Source organism: Aplysia californica, unplaced genomic scaffold, assembly GCF_000002075.1.
Source record: "Aplysia californica isolate F4 #8 unplaced genomic scaffold, AplCal3.0 scaffold00001, whole genome shotgun sequence".
Lineage (NCBI taxonomy): Eukaryota > Metazoa > Mollusca > Gastropoda > Aplysiida > Aplysiidae > Aplysia > Aplysia californica.
The window spans coordinates 2,840,982-2,855,939 of NW_004797271.1; the positions used below are offsets into that span (position 1 = coordinate 2,840,982).

A 14,958-nucleotide genomic window follows, 5' to 3' on the forward strand; every position below is an offset into this window, starting at 1 on the left:
CATTTTTAGTGTGCAGTACCTAAAGTATTTGTATTTGAGACAAAACCAGGTGCCTTAATGACAGTGCATGTATTTTAAACCTCCTGTTTTCTAATGTTAATAGGGAATAAGATAAGTACGGCTAGACTGGCAATCTAGCCGTACTTAAATACGGGTAGACAGCCAGGCTAGCCGTACTTAAGGACGGCTAGACTGTCAGGCTAACCGTACCTTTAATATTGATGGCTGAATTGTAAATGAAATTTTTAGTTTGCAATGCCTAAAGTATTTGTATTTCAGACAAAACCAAAAGGTGCCTTACTGACATGCATGTATTTGAGCCTGAATAATTGCTAGATCTAGATCTAATGAGACCTGTGTACTTAACAGGCTTGAGTCGATAGGGCCAAACCTAGATCTAAGTACGGCTAGACTGGCAGTCTAGCCGTACTTAAGTACGGCTAGCCACTTCGATTGATTATAGTGGTCTGACAGATTTTGGTCACACTGCGTGTAGTCCACGTCGCCAACGGCAAACCAAAATACAATAGTTTCCTAGAGTCTAGTAAGTGTAGTGTTTGGTGTAACCAAAGATTCTCTACTGCAGTAGTCTCCGCCTAAGATCCCAGTGCTCGGAAGCAAGGAAAATATGGGATCTTAGCCAACGAAGCCAAGGAAAAATCTACAGTGACCCATGAACTGACGTTACCCCTGGGTGGATTTATGACATGTGGCAAGCAAAGAGTGGTCAACCTTGATTACCAATCACAGTGGCATGAGGCATGCCATAAATAATATTATATATACACACTCATTAGCCTATCGTGAGTCTTGAGATCTTTATTTACGTTTATCCAGTTGCCCCTCCCCTTTACCTGTCCAACAATTTTAGCTTTCCATCTCTGATTGAGTCCCCCCCCCCCCCCCCCAACCTCCTTTGTCATTACGCACCATTACGATGTGACCACACTGATTAAAATTCAGGCTGTCTCGCAAATTCTGGAAACACTGCTTTCAATAATGGTCAGGGAAGAGTTCACAGTTTGATGTGATCCCGTCTGGAGCGAACATGTAGGCCCTACCCACCCAGGGAGTGATGTAAGCTTAGGTGGTGAGGTTAGATGCGAGTGTGATGTTTGGGAAAAAGAAACGCATCGGTCAGTTCACACCTTGGTGTGATCCCGTCTGGAGCAATCACTGTACCGTTTCAAGGAGTTTTACAACGCTTGTGATCACATTCACGATAGTGGCTGATCTTTGAGGCGACGGCCGTTCTTTGATCTCAACTTTTAACTCTTGGCGGTTGATCGGGTTTTTGTTCCGTAAATTATGATCAGAAATGCCTGCACTTACCCTTTCATTAAGCTACCAAAGTACTCAAAATGTACTTAAAAAGTACTCAAAAGTACTTTTATAAAAAGTATCGGAGTACAGTAAAAGTACTGGTTTAAAAAATGTACCGGAGTACAGTAAAAGTACCGAACGTAAGTACAAGTACCGGAGTACTTTTACTCCGTTACTACCAGCTCTGGATATAACTTCTTCCCCATCCCACACAGCAAACCATTACACGGATGTACTAAAAGCTCAATGTCTTGAGATTTATTCTGCGTTAGAATGGTTAGTTTCTTTGCCTTAGTTTTTGTTCTAGACAAGTGTTTGTAGAGTACCCAATTTGTCCTATTTTAGTTACAAAGTTATGAATAAATGATTGTTATTTTAAAAAATGCACGACAGATCTCTCCAAATTTTGTGTTAAACTGACTACGAATATCATGTCTTTTACCATGAGAAATCTTAAATCTGCGGTAGTAGTAATAGTCAAGTTATAAGAGAAGAAAGATGCACATCTGCATATTTTAACTAAAGACGATCAGCGTTAGCTCTTATTTTACTATTAAACAAGAGAAAGTTACTCTGCGTTTGTTCATGAATCATGCTGTGTCTGTGGCAGCCTGCATACAACTAAAAAGATATAATATAAGCGATTTAAAAAACCACAAAACCGTGTAAATACATGGGTAGAGATAAACTTCTAGTATGGAATAAAAATAATGACAGCTAAAACATTCATTCTTAGTTTTTGTGTAGGAAATATGCGCGGACACAATTATGAATGTAAAGAAATCAGTCACATTGTCAGTTATTGCAAATGGTCATAGAAACGTAAAAAAAAGCTGGAAAAGTCTGGTGCTGATTCAGTGTCCCTGGAAAACTAGAAATTATTCTTATAACCCAATTACGAGAAGTCATCCTTATTATTCAGTCAACTTACAAAACCTAGACTTAGCGTTTTAAGAAAAGTAAGCAATTTCTGGAGTGTAACAGATACTGTTCGTGTATTAGATCTACGTTGAAGATATATTCTAGCACTAAAATCGATTTGTACTTTTCATTGAGAAACTTCATGATAACTTTTATAAACTTTCAAGAAAATATGCGAATATTCATGATTATATTAGACACATAAAGTTGTATTTGGAGGAATTACTTCGTAGCGAATTGTGTGCCCGATGGATACAATTGCAAAATTACAGCCTTCTATAATAAGCGCAGATACCATCTTTTCTGAGTATCTGCACTAATGTTATGTCGTTCATATTCCAAAAGTTCGACAGATTTTGACGATGCGTTTTTTTTATATTGATTTTATTTAATTCACGCTAGTCCCAAAAAAATTACAATTTAGCATTGCTGACTCCAGCGTGTCTAACGAAATAACCAGACAAGTTACAACGTCCGTTCTTTTTTTAGTCTCAAGAGCAGAAATGCGTGCTTTGGGTGCACTAAATGAGAATTACCATAAATACAAGGATACACCTTAAATTGTACGTTGAAAAGTACCAAAAATTAAGTCGGCCCAGACAGAGCGGCGACAGGGAGCTGACCCCCGTGACCCCGACGTGATAAGGCGCCCAGCGGGGAACCCCCCGCGGCAACTAAAATTCCACTGCCGGTGCGCCGTGGTTAGAATATTCAGATACTTCAGTTGTGGTTGGGGCAACGTTCCCGGACTATACTTCATTTGAAAATACCTTCAAAAGGTACTGCGAGAAAAAAGAGTGATCGACCTTGGCAGTAACCTATTTTGCATTTATTTAGTCACCCAGCAAAAACTAAAATCCTTCGTTCACACCTTACACACACGCTGACACACACACACACATGCACACTCACTCACACACACGCTGACAGACACACACACATATGCACACTCACTCACACACACATGACACACACACACACACGGGCCACTCCATTCGCTTATTTTATCAACAAATCTCGAGAACGGAAACTGTTCGGAGAAATAGAGTTCAAGTTTATTTTCCTGAACGTTCGGAGAAATAGAGCCGGCCAAACAAAATGGCGACCCGCGTAATTCGGCTCGATTCGAAAAGTGAAATAGCTATAGCATCTTTGTAGATGATCAAATTAGCTTACTTTTGTGCTATGACGTAATTTTTTCTTTGCTTTTATCCATTTGATCATCTACACCGATAGAAAGCATTCCGAAATTAGGAAAAACAGGTCTTGTTTCACACCGGGTGAGAATAGCCAACGGAGGCAAGTCTCACCCGTGGTGAGAGGTCGATCGTATTTTTATTCTCACCCTGGGTGAGGATAGCCACTTCCGAGAATATACTGGCTTAATCTAGTGATGATTTTGCATAGCGTGCGGTTTGCACCAGGGCAGTTTCCAAGCTCCTTCCCCTTATAGATCTAGTTCTACTCCTTTTGCAGCTTAGCGTCTTATTGAGTCCAATCTCTTGTAAAATGTGCTTAATGTCTTGTGCCTTCAAAACTTTATAAGAAACAATCCAGATCTAAACTGTCGATCATTTGCACTGCGTCATTGAACTTTGTTTGAACTTGTTTTCGTAGTCTATCCAAATTGACTTAGGCCTACTCTTAGTCTTCTTCTTCTCAATTTATGTTGTGTATAGTATCAGAATCAATCTGTGCGGAAGAAGGGTGCTGCACAATCACAGACAACCGAACCGAACAGTTCTGGGAATCCCTCAGTGACGTCAAACAAGATGGCTGTTACTATAAATATATGCCTATGCCGTTTAGTTGTCGTTCTCTAATTATCCGCTTGTGAGAATAGCCTATATCTCGCTATTCTCACCCCCCTATCCCCTAGTAGGCCTATAGCACAGACACACACCCACAGAACAGCACAGAGAATAAGTTTTAAGTTGTAGAGGTAAGTTTCAGGTTTAGTTTATTTAATGGGCTAGGTGAAGGCCATTTCACACCATGAATAGTTAACAACAGTGAAAAAAAACCCACTCACACAAAAAAAGAAAACAGCAACAACCGAGCTAGATCTAGATCTATGGTTTATGGAAGGACGAAATGTCAAGAGCAACGCATATATGGATGCCTACGGGTCCTCGCAATTATAGATCTAGATTAGATCTAGCCTTAATTTTTAAAACTTTTTAAAGAACATGGCTCGACTCATGCTCACACTGGGGTGGGGGTGAGAATAGCGGATCATGAGTTATTCTATTGGTGGCCTTTAGATTTTAGTTATAGATTCTAATCTAGACTAGTTTTAGTTTTATAGCCTTCTCAAATCGCACAATGGACGGTATTCCACAAGTGACAAATTAAAGTTGAATCTAAAAGGTTGGGCACCGAAGTTGAAAGCAAGAATTAGATCTAGATGTAGGTCAAGACTAACAAGAGCATCCTAGCATACTCATTCTTCTTGGAGGTTAGTAGGCCTATTTACTATAACTGGGCATCTTCATAACTGCAGGCTGTAATAATGAAATGACAATGTCAATGCAGTTTGTATTACAATGTTTATTGTTACTGTTTTCTTTTATGGCCAGCTCTATTCAGACTTGAATCCGATTAGATTTTTTATCTATTCGGACTCGAGTCCAAATATATGGGTTTTATCTATTGAGACTTGGGTCCGAAAAAAATGTTTTATTTATTCAGACTCGGCTTCTAGGGTAGGTTGGGGCAACTTCGACCGATTTTTACAATTGGCGAATAGTAGCCGACTTCACTAGGCTCCTCTCGGTGCTCAGGAATACCTGGATGCACTAGTGGGAATTAAATTATAAAATGGTGTTTCTCGATCCTTCGTCAGGTTCCGTTTTAATGCAGGGGTCCCTAATATTCGATACCTGACTTTTTTTGTGATTATACCTCACTTGGTTCAACTTTGACCGGGGTAGGTTCAAATTCGACCGGCAGTTGGACCAACTTCGACGACCTTGGTGCAATTTCGACCGAGAGTCCATCTAAGCTAGCCTACACCGTTTTGTAGCCTAGGCTATGGGTGGTACCCTTGTGTTTTGGTCGCAGTATGCCACTCACTCGCAAGGACATCACCCAAACTAAACGTGACATGCAAATGAACCCAAAGGCAAGCCTAATGTACGAAACACGCTGGCGCAGATACACTCCCAGAAAGACCCCACTCATTGACCATTCACAGGAAAATGCTTAGCCTAGCCTACAGGGAAGCAGCTAAGGCTCAACACACAGAAGATATATATATTAACAGGCTACACTTAATATCAAAAGCATACACTTTGCAAAACACTATCATGTCCTTTTCCTCGAACCTGTGGCTGGTGACAGCTCTGCTCGAAGGCTTCTTCAGCGTTGCCACTTGAGGGGGGGAAGTAAACAGCTTCCCCAAAGCCGGGTCAACAGCAACCCCATCATCAGACTCGGAAATGCCTACCTCGAGCATTATTTAAAAATATAAGATTAAAAACATTCTGAACTTTGCTTCCCACGTTTCCCTAGCTGTAAAATGAATGCACTCTCTTATCTGAAATTTTCAGACAGATTCGTAAAGTATTAATCAAGATATTGCCTTTAATATGAGGTGTGAAGTTAAAAAATAATGTCTCGTTGGTCGTCAAAGATAGGCGGCTCCATGGGGATGACACAGTCTTCTTGAGGAACAACCTGTATCATATGTCAGAGGTGGTATCTCCATCATTACTTCCACCACCATTTGTCTTTCCACAGGTTTAACTTCATTTTGCTGTGTGTTAGAGTTTTTCTGTAGCCTTATTATTTATTTTATAAAAATCACATCGCACAAAACTGACAGCCGTGGCCTCTTCCCCCAGCAAGCGAGAGTGCATGATCACACAGTTTCATTGTCGACATAATTAACTTTGCCCCTGGCAAGGTCAACTCAACTTGGTTGTTCTGTTCATACTAATGATGCAGGAGGGGCCAGTACAGTTTAGATTGATCTAGTAACTGGATATTAAAGCTCATGTCTCGATTGCTATCATTATAATTGAAAAATATTTCATAAATGCTGGAAATATTTAAGAACAAGGCTCGGAAGTCAAAAAGGACATCATGCTGGACTCAATCAAAGATCGTACATAACAAGATAGCTCACTCCTCTCTTTGAGCCAATTAAAAAAGTGTCCTCAAAATTCGCTGGGGCCCTCGTAAAAAAAAGTGCGGACTTTCCGATAAATAAGAGTTACCCTACTTGTGTGAAAAACAATAAAAGTGAAACCAACAAACTGTGCTATTCCTATTCTTCTTCTGGAGAAACGAAAGAGAACTTCAAAACAAAGACTGCAGCGCCATCTGATCCAATGCGCGGACTTCCGCACACACTTTTTTGGCTGAGTGAACAATCTTGTTATTTATGATCTTTGACTCTATTCAGAGTCCGAATATAATTTTTGTCTATTTGGACTGTCACTTCGGTCTTTTATAGCATGATTTTTTACTAACAATGCAGGGTATTTCCTTTTCTGTATGTTTCTTAGGCATAGTGTTGTTGAAGTTTGGCTCCCATGGCTTTCTATAGTAGAAACAAAAATGATCTCAGTCCCAAATTGACTTTTCAGTCTGGCCCTGGGAACTTTGTTATTCAAAGTTATTCAAGTTATTGGATTTTGATCAAGAGTCAATTGTGTATTCAACTATCTAGTTCGTCTAGTGATAGTGCTGACTGTGGCTTTTTTATTTTGATGGCATTAGAGGCTATATCCAAATGTCATAACACATTTACATGAAAGCTTTTACTCAATCACAAGATACAACCTTCAATTATGAACAAGCAGCTGAAAAAAATTGTGATGACAGATAATTTTTAGAGATATTTTTTTCTTTTATTGTAATCTTTTTTCCCCCCAAGTTACTCTCAACCCATTCAGTTTGAAACTCAGCACATTGGAAAATGCATAGCATTGTAAAGGTATTCACTCTATTTTTGTGGACTCAAGGTTCAAACTTACAGTTTAGCACTGGCAGGCAAATAGGTGTAACCAAATTGCAAAAGGGTCAGTACTTCCTGCAGAGCAACATAAGCCTCTAAAAATAAGTGAGATTTGGCTGAGTTGACAAAGCATCATTGACTTTGACTTAGTTGTGCTTATATCACTTTAATCAAAGAGTGGATATAAAAGAATACATTAACTTATTACATGACATGCTTTTCAAAGTTAACACAGTGGGTCATTGTCTTTACTAAATTATGAACCAATAGAATAGTTCTAAAAATGGAATAGAAAGTCAATAGGAAAATTATTTTATTATATTTAGAATTTTCATGTTTTATTTTTCAGACTGCTGTTGCGTGCTTTTGAGGACGCTTTGACATCTGCTTCTCTGAAAGAAATTCAAAAGCCATGGGAAAACGAAAACAGAGGGCTCCGCAGCATGCAGGAGTAACGAAAAGGCAGCAGTTAACGTGGAACCTCTCGGGCCAGGCGAGTGGCTCAGGGTCTGACTCGTTCATTAATGACCACACGCTTAGAAATGAAAACTTGAATCAGTCAGGACTGTCACCTGAATGTGGCCTCAGTGCATCGCCCCAGAGTGGGGAGGGCAGCTCAGGGAGCCACACACCCGTCCATGCCTTATGCGTTGATGCTTTCTACCAGAATCTTGCTTCTTGTCATTCAACGGTCACCTTGCATTGTTCAGACTCAACGAAAGTACAGGATGTAAAGAACAAAACAGAGCTGTTAGAATTTGGAACATTCAAAATTTCTTTGGTAGCTCACCCGAAACTGACTCCTTTACCAGAACAATTGCCTGACTTCAAGGAGTGCTGGCTGTACCTGGCAAATGAAGATAAACCCAGCATGCTCTATTTCGAGACTGAAGACAACAATGAAAATGTTGATCAGCCAAGGAAAACGAAATCAAGACAGTCAAAGTTTGGTGTGTTTTGGTTTGTGAAATTGAATGTCCCAGTTCAAGTACTGTCAAGCCTAAGGGGGAAGTCTTTTTTGGTAAGAAAACCTAACAAATTATGTTCTTTCGATTCCTTTTGTTAGTCGTGACTGTCTCTCTCCTTGTTTGAGAAACTGTTGCGGTATAATTTTATATGCCATCTGATAGTATCATTTCATCCCTCCCTAAAAGTTTGTTCCTGTTTCATGATGACTCTAAAAGTGTCGGTATTATAATGCTTCTAAGGCTAGCAGTTACCTTCGGCTCCTTTACTGTTCGTCTAAGATGTGCTTCTGTAGATTAATTTATTAACCGCATTGACGATAACGAAAATTTAGTTTTTGTGAAGCACAGTTGAATACAGTGTGTGGTAGAAGGGGGAGGGGGGGCAGGTTAGATGAGGGATCTTCATCTTTTATAGATGTTTTTCCTGCAACTCCTTTCTTTTTACAATGATTACTGTCAAATTGATACTTTTATTATCTTTTTAACATCAGTAAGTGAAAAACTCCTCAGTTGCTATGTGACCCGTTTGACACCCATGAGAAGGAGCTGAAAGTTACCATCTATGGTTGTGAGAGTATTGTTCTGAAGCTGTCCCATCCCAGTGAAGTCATTCGGATCAAGGTGGTACAGGTCGCAATCCAGAAATTGATGGAGTTCTACTTTGACATTTCTTTGCCCTATGGTGAGTTATTTTAATGTGAATTTTTCTTCTTTTTCATTGGATGGCAAATGGGACCCTCCTGCTTTGACATACATGCATGACATAACTCACTTACCCCTCCTTTCATTAAATTCTGACTCCCCTGGACAATACTTGGTATGTATGCATGATGATTCCCCATCCTCCCTCGGTGGTACATGACTCACCCCCATCCCACCCTGCACCCCACCCCACCCAACCCCACATACGTACAAATTCCACACCCCCACCCAGTTCGCATACACATGACAGTCTCTTTCCCTTCTTGTTGATATGCATGAGCCCAGTACTGTACCAATCTATTTTTCTGAAATATCAATTCCTTGTTTCACTTGTACTGATGTAAGGTCTGAGAGTTGTTTCTGTTTCTTCTGAGGCTTGACTGATGGGTAGGGTAATATGTAGTATATCTTTTTGTTATCATCGCAGCAGAAAAAAATGTTTAAGTAGTTCATCTTTAATTTTTATTTTAGAGTGCTTTAACTTTTTATCTCCTGATAGGGTATTCCCACTACACTGGAGCCTTGTTTTTGGTACAAAATGTGAGAATGACCTGCAAGTGATTAAATTGGTCATTAAATCAAAACAAATGAGCCTATTTTGGTAGTTCTTCATTTAATGAAAGAACCTACAGTACAGTAAGAAAGACCTGTTTTCAGCAATTACAGAAATGTAATATATTGTTGTTGTCATGGTAACGGAATGTGTCAGTGGATCACCAGCACAGCGGTTCCAACTGCAAGCTGCTGCTGGGAGTGGGTTACTGGAGATTAGAAGTTAACTTTAATGAATTTATTTATTGAGAAATCTGGACAGACATCATAGTTCAAATAACCTGTACTCTCGTGTATGGCAGGTTTGCGTTGGACATGTTCCACCTTTAGTTTTTGTTGATTTTGCGGAAGGAAAGAAATATGTTTTAGCAATCTATCTTTTGTTTTGATTTTAGCGTTTAGCGTTCTTTAAGTGCAAAGAATCTGCTCATAGCCAAATGACTTGTACTTTTGAGTTAAGCATATTTTAGTTTTACATGCTCTGCTGTACTTTGAGAACAAATATCGATTTGATATTCTTTTTTATATAAGAAAAAAACCCATCATGTCACATTTTACGTTTTAAAAATCTCACTGAAAATCCGAATAAAAAAAATAAAATTGAATAACATAGTATTGCTATTGGGAGTTTTAAAAAAAAGTAGAAAATTTTTAAGTTGGTCAATGATTGTAGTTGCTATCTAATGGCACCTGGCCAGTATGGCATTAGGAAAACATGACGACTTCAAGTTGGAGCACGATCACTTAGATTTGTTTATGTTTGCGCTTGCCATGACATATCATATGTTAGTTAATCTCTGTATTTAGTTACTGTATAGTCATATGAACTTTCTTCGTAAGGTATGCAAACACCTTATTGCTTCTGAAATTGTAGTAGCTTTTTTCATAAACAATTATAGGTAACACCCGTACGTTTCCTTTTTTTATCTTCCACGTGTTTCCAGATTATGAAAAACGAGTGAGGACGACTGGCCATGACTTCTTCCATCTGTATGAAAGCGTCATGTTCATCCACAAAGCTCAACTGGACCAAGACCAGGCATGGGAAAAGGAAGTTGCTGAGATTAGTCACGACTGTCTTAAACCTAAGCTGCGGCATTACCAAAAGCAAAGTGTGGCCTGGATGTTGAGGCAGGAGAAGAGAAACTATGATAACAGAGAGCAGCAGACGTTGCAAGGTTTGTGAAGTTGTAGTTGTTCCTGTATTTATCATTTTCACAAGATGTCCTTGAAGTGAATAGCATGGCCTAAGAATTGGAGTATAAATAGAAACATTAGATGGAGAAAGAAAGCTATTGTCACAAACCATCAGTTTAAACCTTAGGCCCTTTTTTAATACATTTTTACGGCAATTAATTTTGTAAGAAAAGACAAAATATTTGTAGCTGTCAACAGTATCAACTCATTGTGTGTTTGTTTGCCGTTTATTTTCTTTTTTTTTTTCGATTTTAGAGTCTTTTGAATTTGTTTGTAACATGCAATGGTTGTTAGTCTCATATTGTCCCTTAAGAAACTCCTTTTGTATGAAGCACATGCTTTTTGAAAGTGGGCTTATTGAATATATCGGTTGTTTGTTTTTTTTTGCTATCTTTTTTACTGTGCAGCTATAAATGTTTCTTGTAGTATCCTTGAAAGAAAAATTACAATGTAGCTCTTTTTGATTTATGATATGATTGAACTTTTTGTTATTACCGATGTCTTGTTTTTTTGCTCAGATTTACACCCCTTGTATTGTGAAGTGCAGTTTCGGAATGGTGCACAACTGTACTACAATCGACATGGAGGCAGGTAAAGACAAGGGTTTACTTGGTCACACGACGGCAAGAAAAAAATCGTGCATTAAGATCTTTCGAGGATAATTTAGAAGAATTTCTCTCTGGTCAGGGTCAGTTTTGTTGTTCTTTGTGGCATTTCTTTTTAATCTGATTGTTAATTTTTTTTCATAAATGGTATGGGAGCTTCAAATCCTTAAATGTTTTTTTTGCTTGCTTTATGCCACAAGAAGGCTCAATAAAAAAGTTTTTCTACTCTTAATATATTTTGAAATTAGGGGTTATAGCAAACATTGTTCTTGGTAATGCTGTCATTCAATATGGTTGACATAAATCAGTGACCTAATATTCCATTTTGGTCAAACATCTCATGCATATATCTTGTGTTCATTCAAACGCTTTCACTTTTCTGTGATGCGTCCAAGATGTGTTAGAATTTCAACGAAAACCTCAGCAGCGTCATATGTATTTCTGGTGTTGGCTCGGTAACCACAGTGCAAATCCATTTTGGGGCAGTCTGACTGTATGTTTTCACACAGGCTGTTCATTCTGTTCAATTGTTTTAAGTTATAAATGATGTAAGTATGTGGGCAGATGCACAGAGATAGAGATAGATAGAGAGAGAGATAGAGAGAGAGATAGATAGAGAGATAGAGAGAGAGAGAGAGAGAGAGAGAGAGAGAGAGAGAGAGTCCTTCTGTTTGTTTCCTGCTGGGTGCCTTTTCATTTTTGGGATAACAGCTGTTCACTGTGTCCTGTTTGTGTACATAAATGAGTTTGACACGAAAAGATTAGCACACACGCAAAAAGTATATGCTGTATAAAAAAAATAACTTTTCATTTATATCACAATCTCTGTATCAGTCTTAAACTAATTTATGTTGTGTTTCATGTTTCCTTTTTTTTTTCTCTTTTGCTGCTGTAGTTTGATTAAAGATCGTCCGAAAGCTATTCCACTACTTCCTGGAGGTATTCTGGCAGATGAAATGGGTCTAGGCAAGACAGTGGAAGTTCTTTGTTGCATGTTGCTCCATCCTCGGCAAGACTTGGAACCTCTGCAGGCTTTACCCGTTCTCGCAGACTCTGAAACATATTCTACGGTCCCTTCGCCTGATGTTGATAAGCTGAATGGTGCAAAGGATGGATCTGAAATGCCGAAAGATGAGCTGGTATTGAATGGTGTCAAAGATGCAGTGAAAATTGCTCAAGAGAACTCTGACTGTGTAGACCAAAGTGAGGCTCACTTAAGTGGGGATAAATTATTAGGGAAAGATGAGTATTTATTGCCAAGTTGTTCTTACAATGCTCAAGACGTGGAGACTAGTGACGATTTATTTGCTCAGTCCCTCTGTGTTGGTCTGAAGAGTTGTGAGTCGGTGAAAGAGTGCTCAGACATGGACAAGGAATCGGTGCCAGGCAGTAATGATAATGGGTACTCTCACAGTGTTGTCTCAGACTCTCTGAAATCAGGAACAGTAAAAATGGAAGTGCCACTTAATATTTTGTCCACATCAGAACACATTGGGGAAATTCAGTTTCATGTCAAAGAAAGTTTAGATTTGTGTGGAGAGTCAGACATGGACACAGATAGTGGGGCCCACACAAAACCTGGTTCAGTTCCTGACGGGAATGAACTGAAGCAAACTCTTGACGATGCAAATGGCTGTGGTGTTTCTGACAGTCTGACACTGGCTGAGAACAAAGCTCAGATTTCATTACTGGACGGATCTAGAATTGTAACAACTGTCCCATCATCTTTGTCATCCGCTGAAGGCTCTGGTGCACATTCCTCTGCCGCTACTTCGGCTGAACAGGACAATACATTACAGTCTTCACAAAGAACTTCAGAAGGCAGCTGCAGCAGTGGTAAGAAAAGAGCCCACCGCAAATCAAGAGGGTATGTGGAATATGTGCCTGTGTCAAGTGAGGATACAAGCTATTTTAACACGAAGCCGGCAGCAAGAAAGCAGTTCTTTGAGTGCAACTGTGGCCAGTTGGAGAACGAAGCAGAGACTTCCCGCAGAGGACTGCACACTGTCTCGTGTCTTCAGTGCGGCATGTCGCAGCATGCAGAGTGCATGAACTATGACCTCACAGATCCTCTCCGTGGGGACTATCTGTGTCCTCATTGCCATGCTCTTTCAGTGAGTATTAGGATTTGCGCTTTAAAAAGCATAGTCTTAAGAAATGATGTAGATGGTGGGCGGGAACAACAGGGTTGTTCCTTTTTATGCTTCTTATAAAATACTGTGTATTCTATACTTTATACTGTCTCTAGTCTTACTGTGTCATTCAGAGCAATCCAGGGCCTTAAAAAGCAAGATTTTAGTGGAAAGAGAAGGATTGGGTTTTTTTCTCTGGTTTTAGAAATCTATGTTGAAGAAGTGCAGGTTGTATAAATAATGGATACTTATTGTAGAAAGGTTATAATATTTTTGGTGCCATCAGTTCCCAACTACCTGGTTTAAGTGATACAAATATAGTACATACTGCAAATCACAAATTTTGATACATAGTTCTTTGTTGATGTCTTCCTCAGAGTACCATCAAGTCAGGAGCAACACTGATCATCTCCCCATACTCGATCTGCCACCAGTGGATTGAGGAAATCCGTAAACACATCAAAGAATGCAGCATTAAAGTCTTTGTTAGTTGAAGTTTTTATTGTTGTAGCATTCATCCTTTAACGAACTAGAATTGAAAAGATATAGGAGCATTGAAAACAGTCATTTGATTACTAGGTATTTAAATTATAACAAAAACTGGGTCTTATGGTTGCTATGTTAATGTGAAGTTGATGACTAAACAAACAGGCTGCAGCAACTTTGGAACTGAAGTTTTTCAGAAGCTGTTTTACTTTGTGATTTGTACAAATGAATTCAAAACTGGTCTAAAGATGGGTCATGGGAATTTTGTTTCTTTCATTTTTTTCAACGGTTACTTTTAATTGTCTTGCTTTATATGTCTAACACTGTCACTTGAAAAAAGATGCTATGACTGCATTAAGAATAGACGGCTGAAGTTTTGTGAGAGAAGTATGCATTTATTTCTATATGTTGAGGTTTCTTTGTGAATGATAAGAGAAATTTTTTTTTACATTTGTGTGCCTCCTGCTGGACCTGATTTGCTCATTTTACAAGCGAAGCTTTTTGCTTAGTGTAGAATGAAGAAGAAGGACAGAGGAAGGAAAGACGACAGAGATGATACACACACATGAACATCACACAGAAAAGAAAATCCAGTTCTTTGCTTCGTTCTCAGATCTACACAGGGGTATCTAAGCTCGGCTACACCCAGCCTCAAACACTGGCTCAGCAGGACATTGTCATCACAACTTATGACGTACTCAGGAAGGAAGTAGACTATGCTAATTTACCACACACCAACAGTAAGTTTTTATTGGTATAGAATCAACATGTCTTAGTGTCAGGTTTGATCTGTTGATAGATGTGAATAAAAATAATATCAAATCTGCTGTTACTTGTCCCGAGGCAACTGCCTGTGCATACACATCTCCCCCCCCCCCCCTCCCCCCCCAGGAGGACTAGATAATATCTCTCTCTCTCTCTCTCTCTCTCTCTCTCTCTCTAAATTTAGATCTCCCCCCCCCCCCCCCCCCCTGCATTTTTAAAAGATAATAATGACATTGTCTTAAAGGACCACCTGTCAAAGATGACAACTTTTCTCCAGGACAATGGGTGGTCTTCTTGGACAACTTCAATTGTTTATTTTTTCTTGTTGGAGACTCCGAATGCGA

General features: G+C 39.2%; 1 protein-coding gene across 2 annotated transcripts in view; it reads left to right on the plus strand.

The window, feature by feature from the left end:
* LOC101863307 (E3 ubiquitin-protein ligase SHPRH) overlaps window positions 1-14,958 on the plus strand; it is a gene marked incomplete at its 3' end in the record, with an annotated part of 43,887 nt that overhangs the window by 2,823 nt on the left and 26,106 nt on the right. For both annotated transcript variants that reach the window (XM_005088850.3, XM_035969681.1), the window contains 7 exon segments: window positions 7,557-8,228; window positions 8,686-8,857; window positions 10,374-10,607; window positions 11,145-11,217; window positions 12,127-13,345; window positions 13,741-13,848; window positions 14,463-14,589. In XM_005088850.3, the coding sequence (XP_005088907.1) occupies window positions 7,620-8,228; window positions 8,686-8,857; window positions 10,374-10,607; window positions 11,145-11,217; window positions 12,127-13,345; window positions 13,741-13,848; window positions 14,463-14,589 (2,542 nt within the window). In that variant the 5' untranslated portion in view covers window positions 7,557-7,619.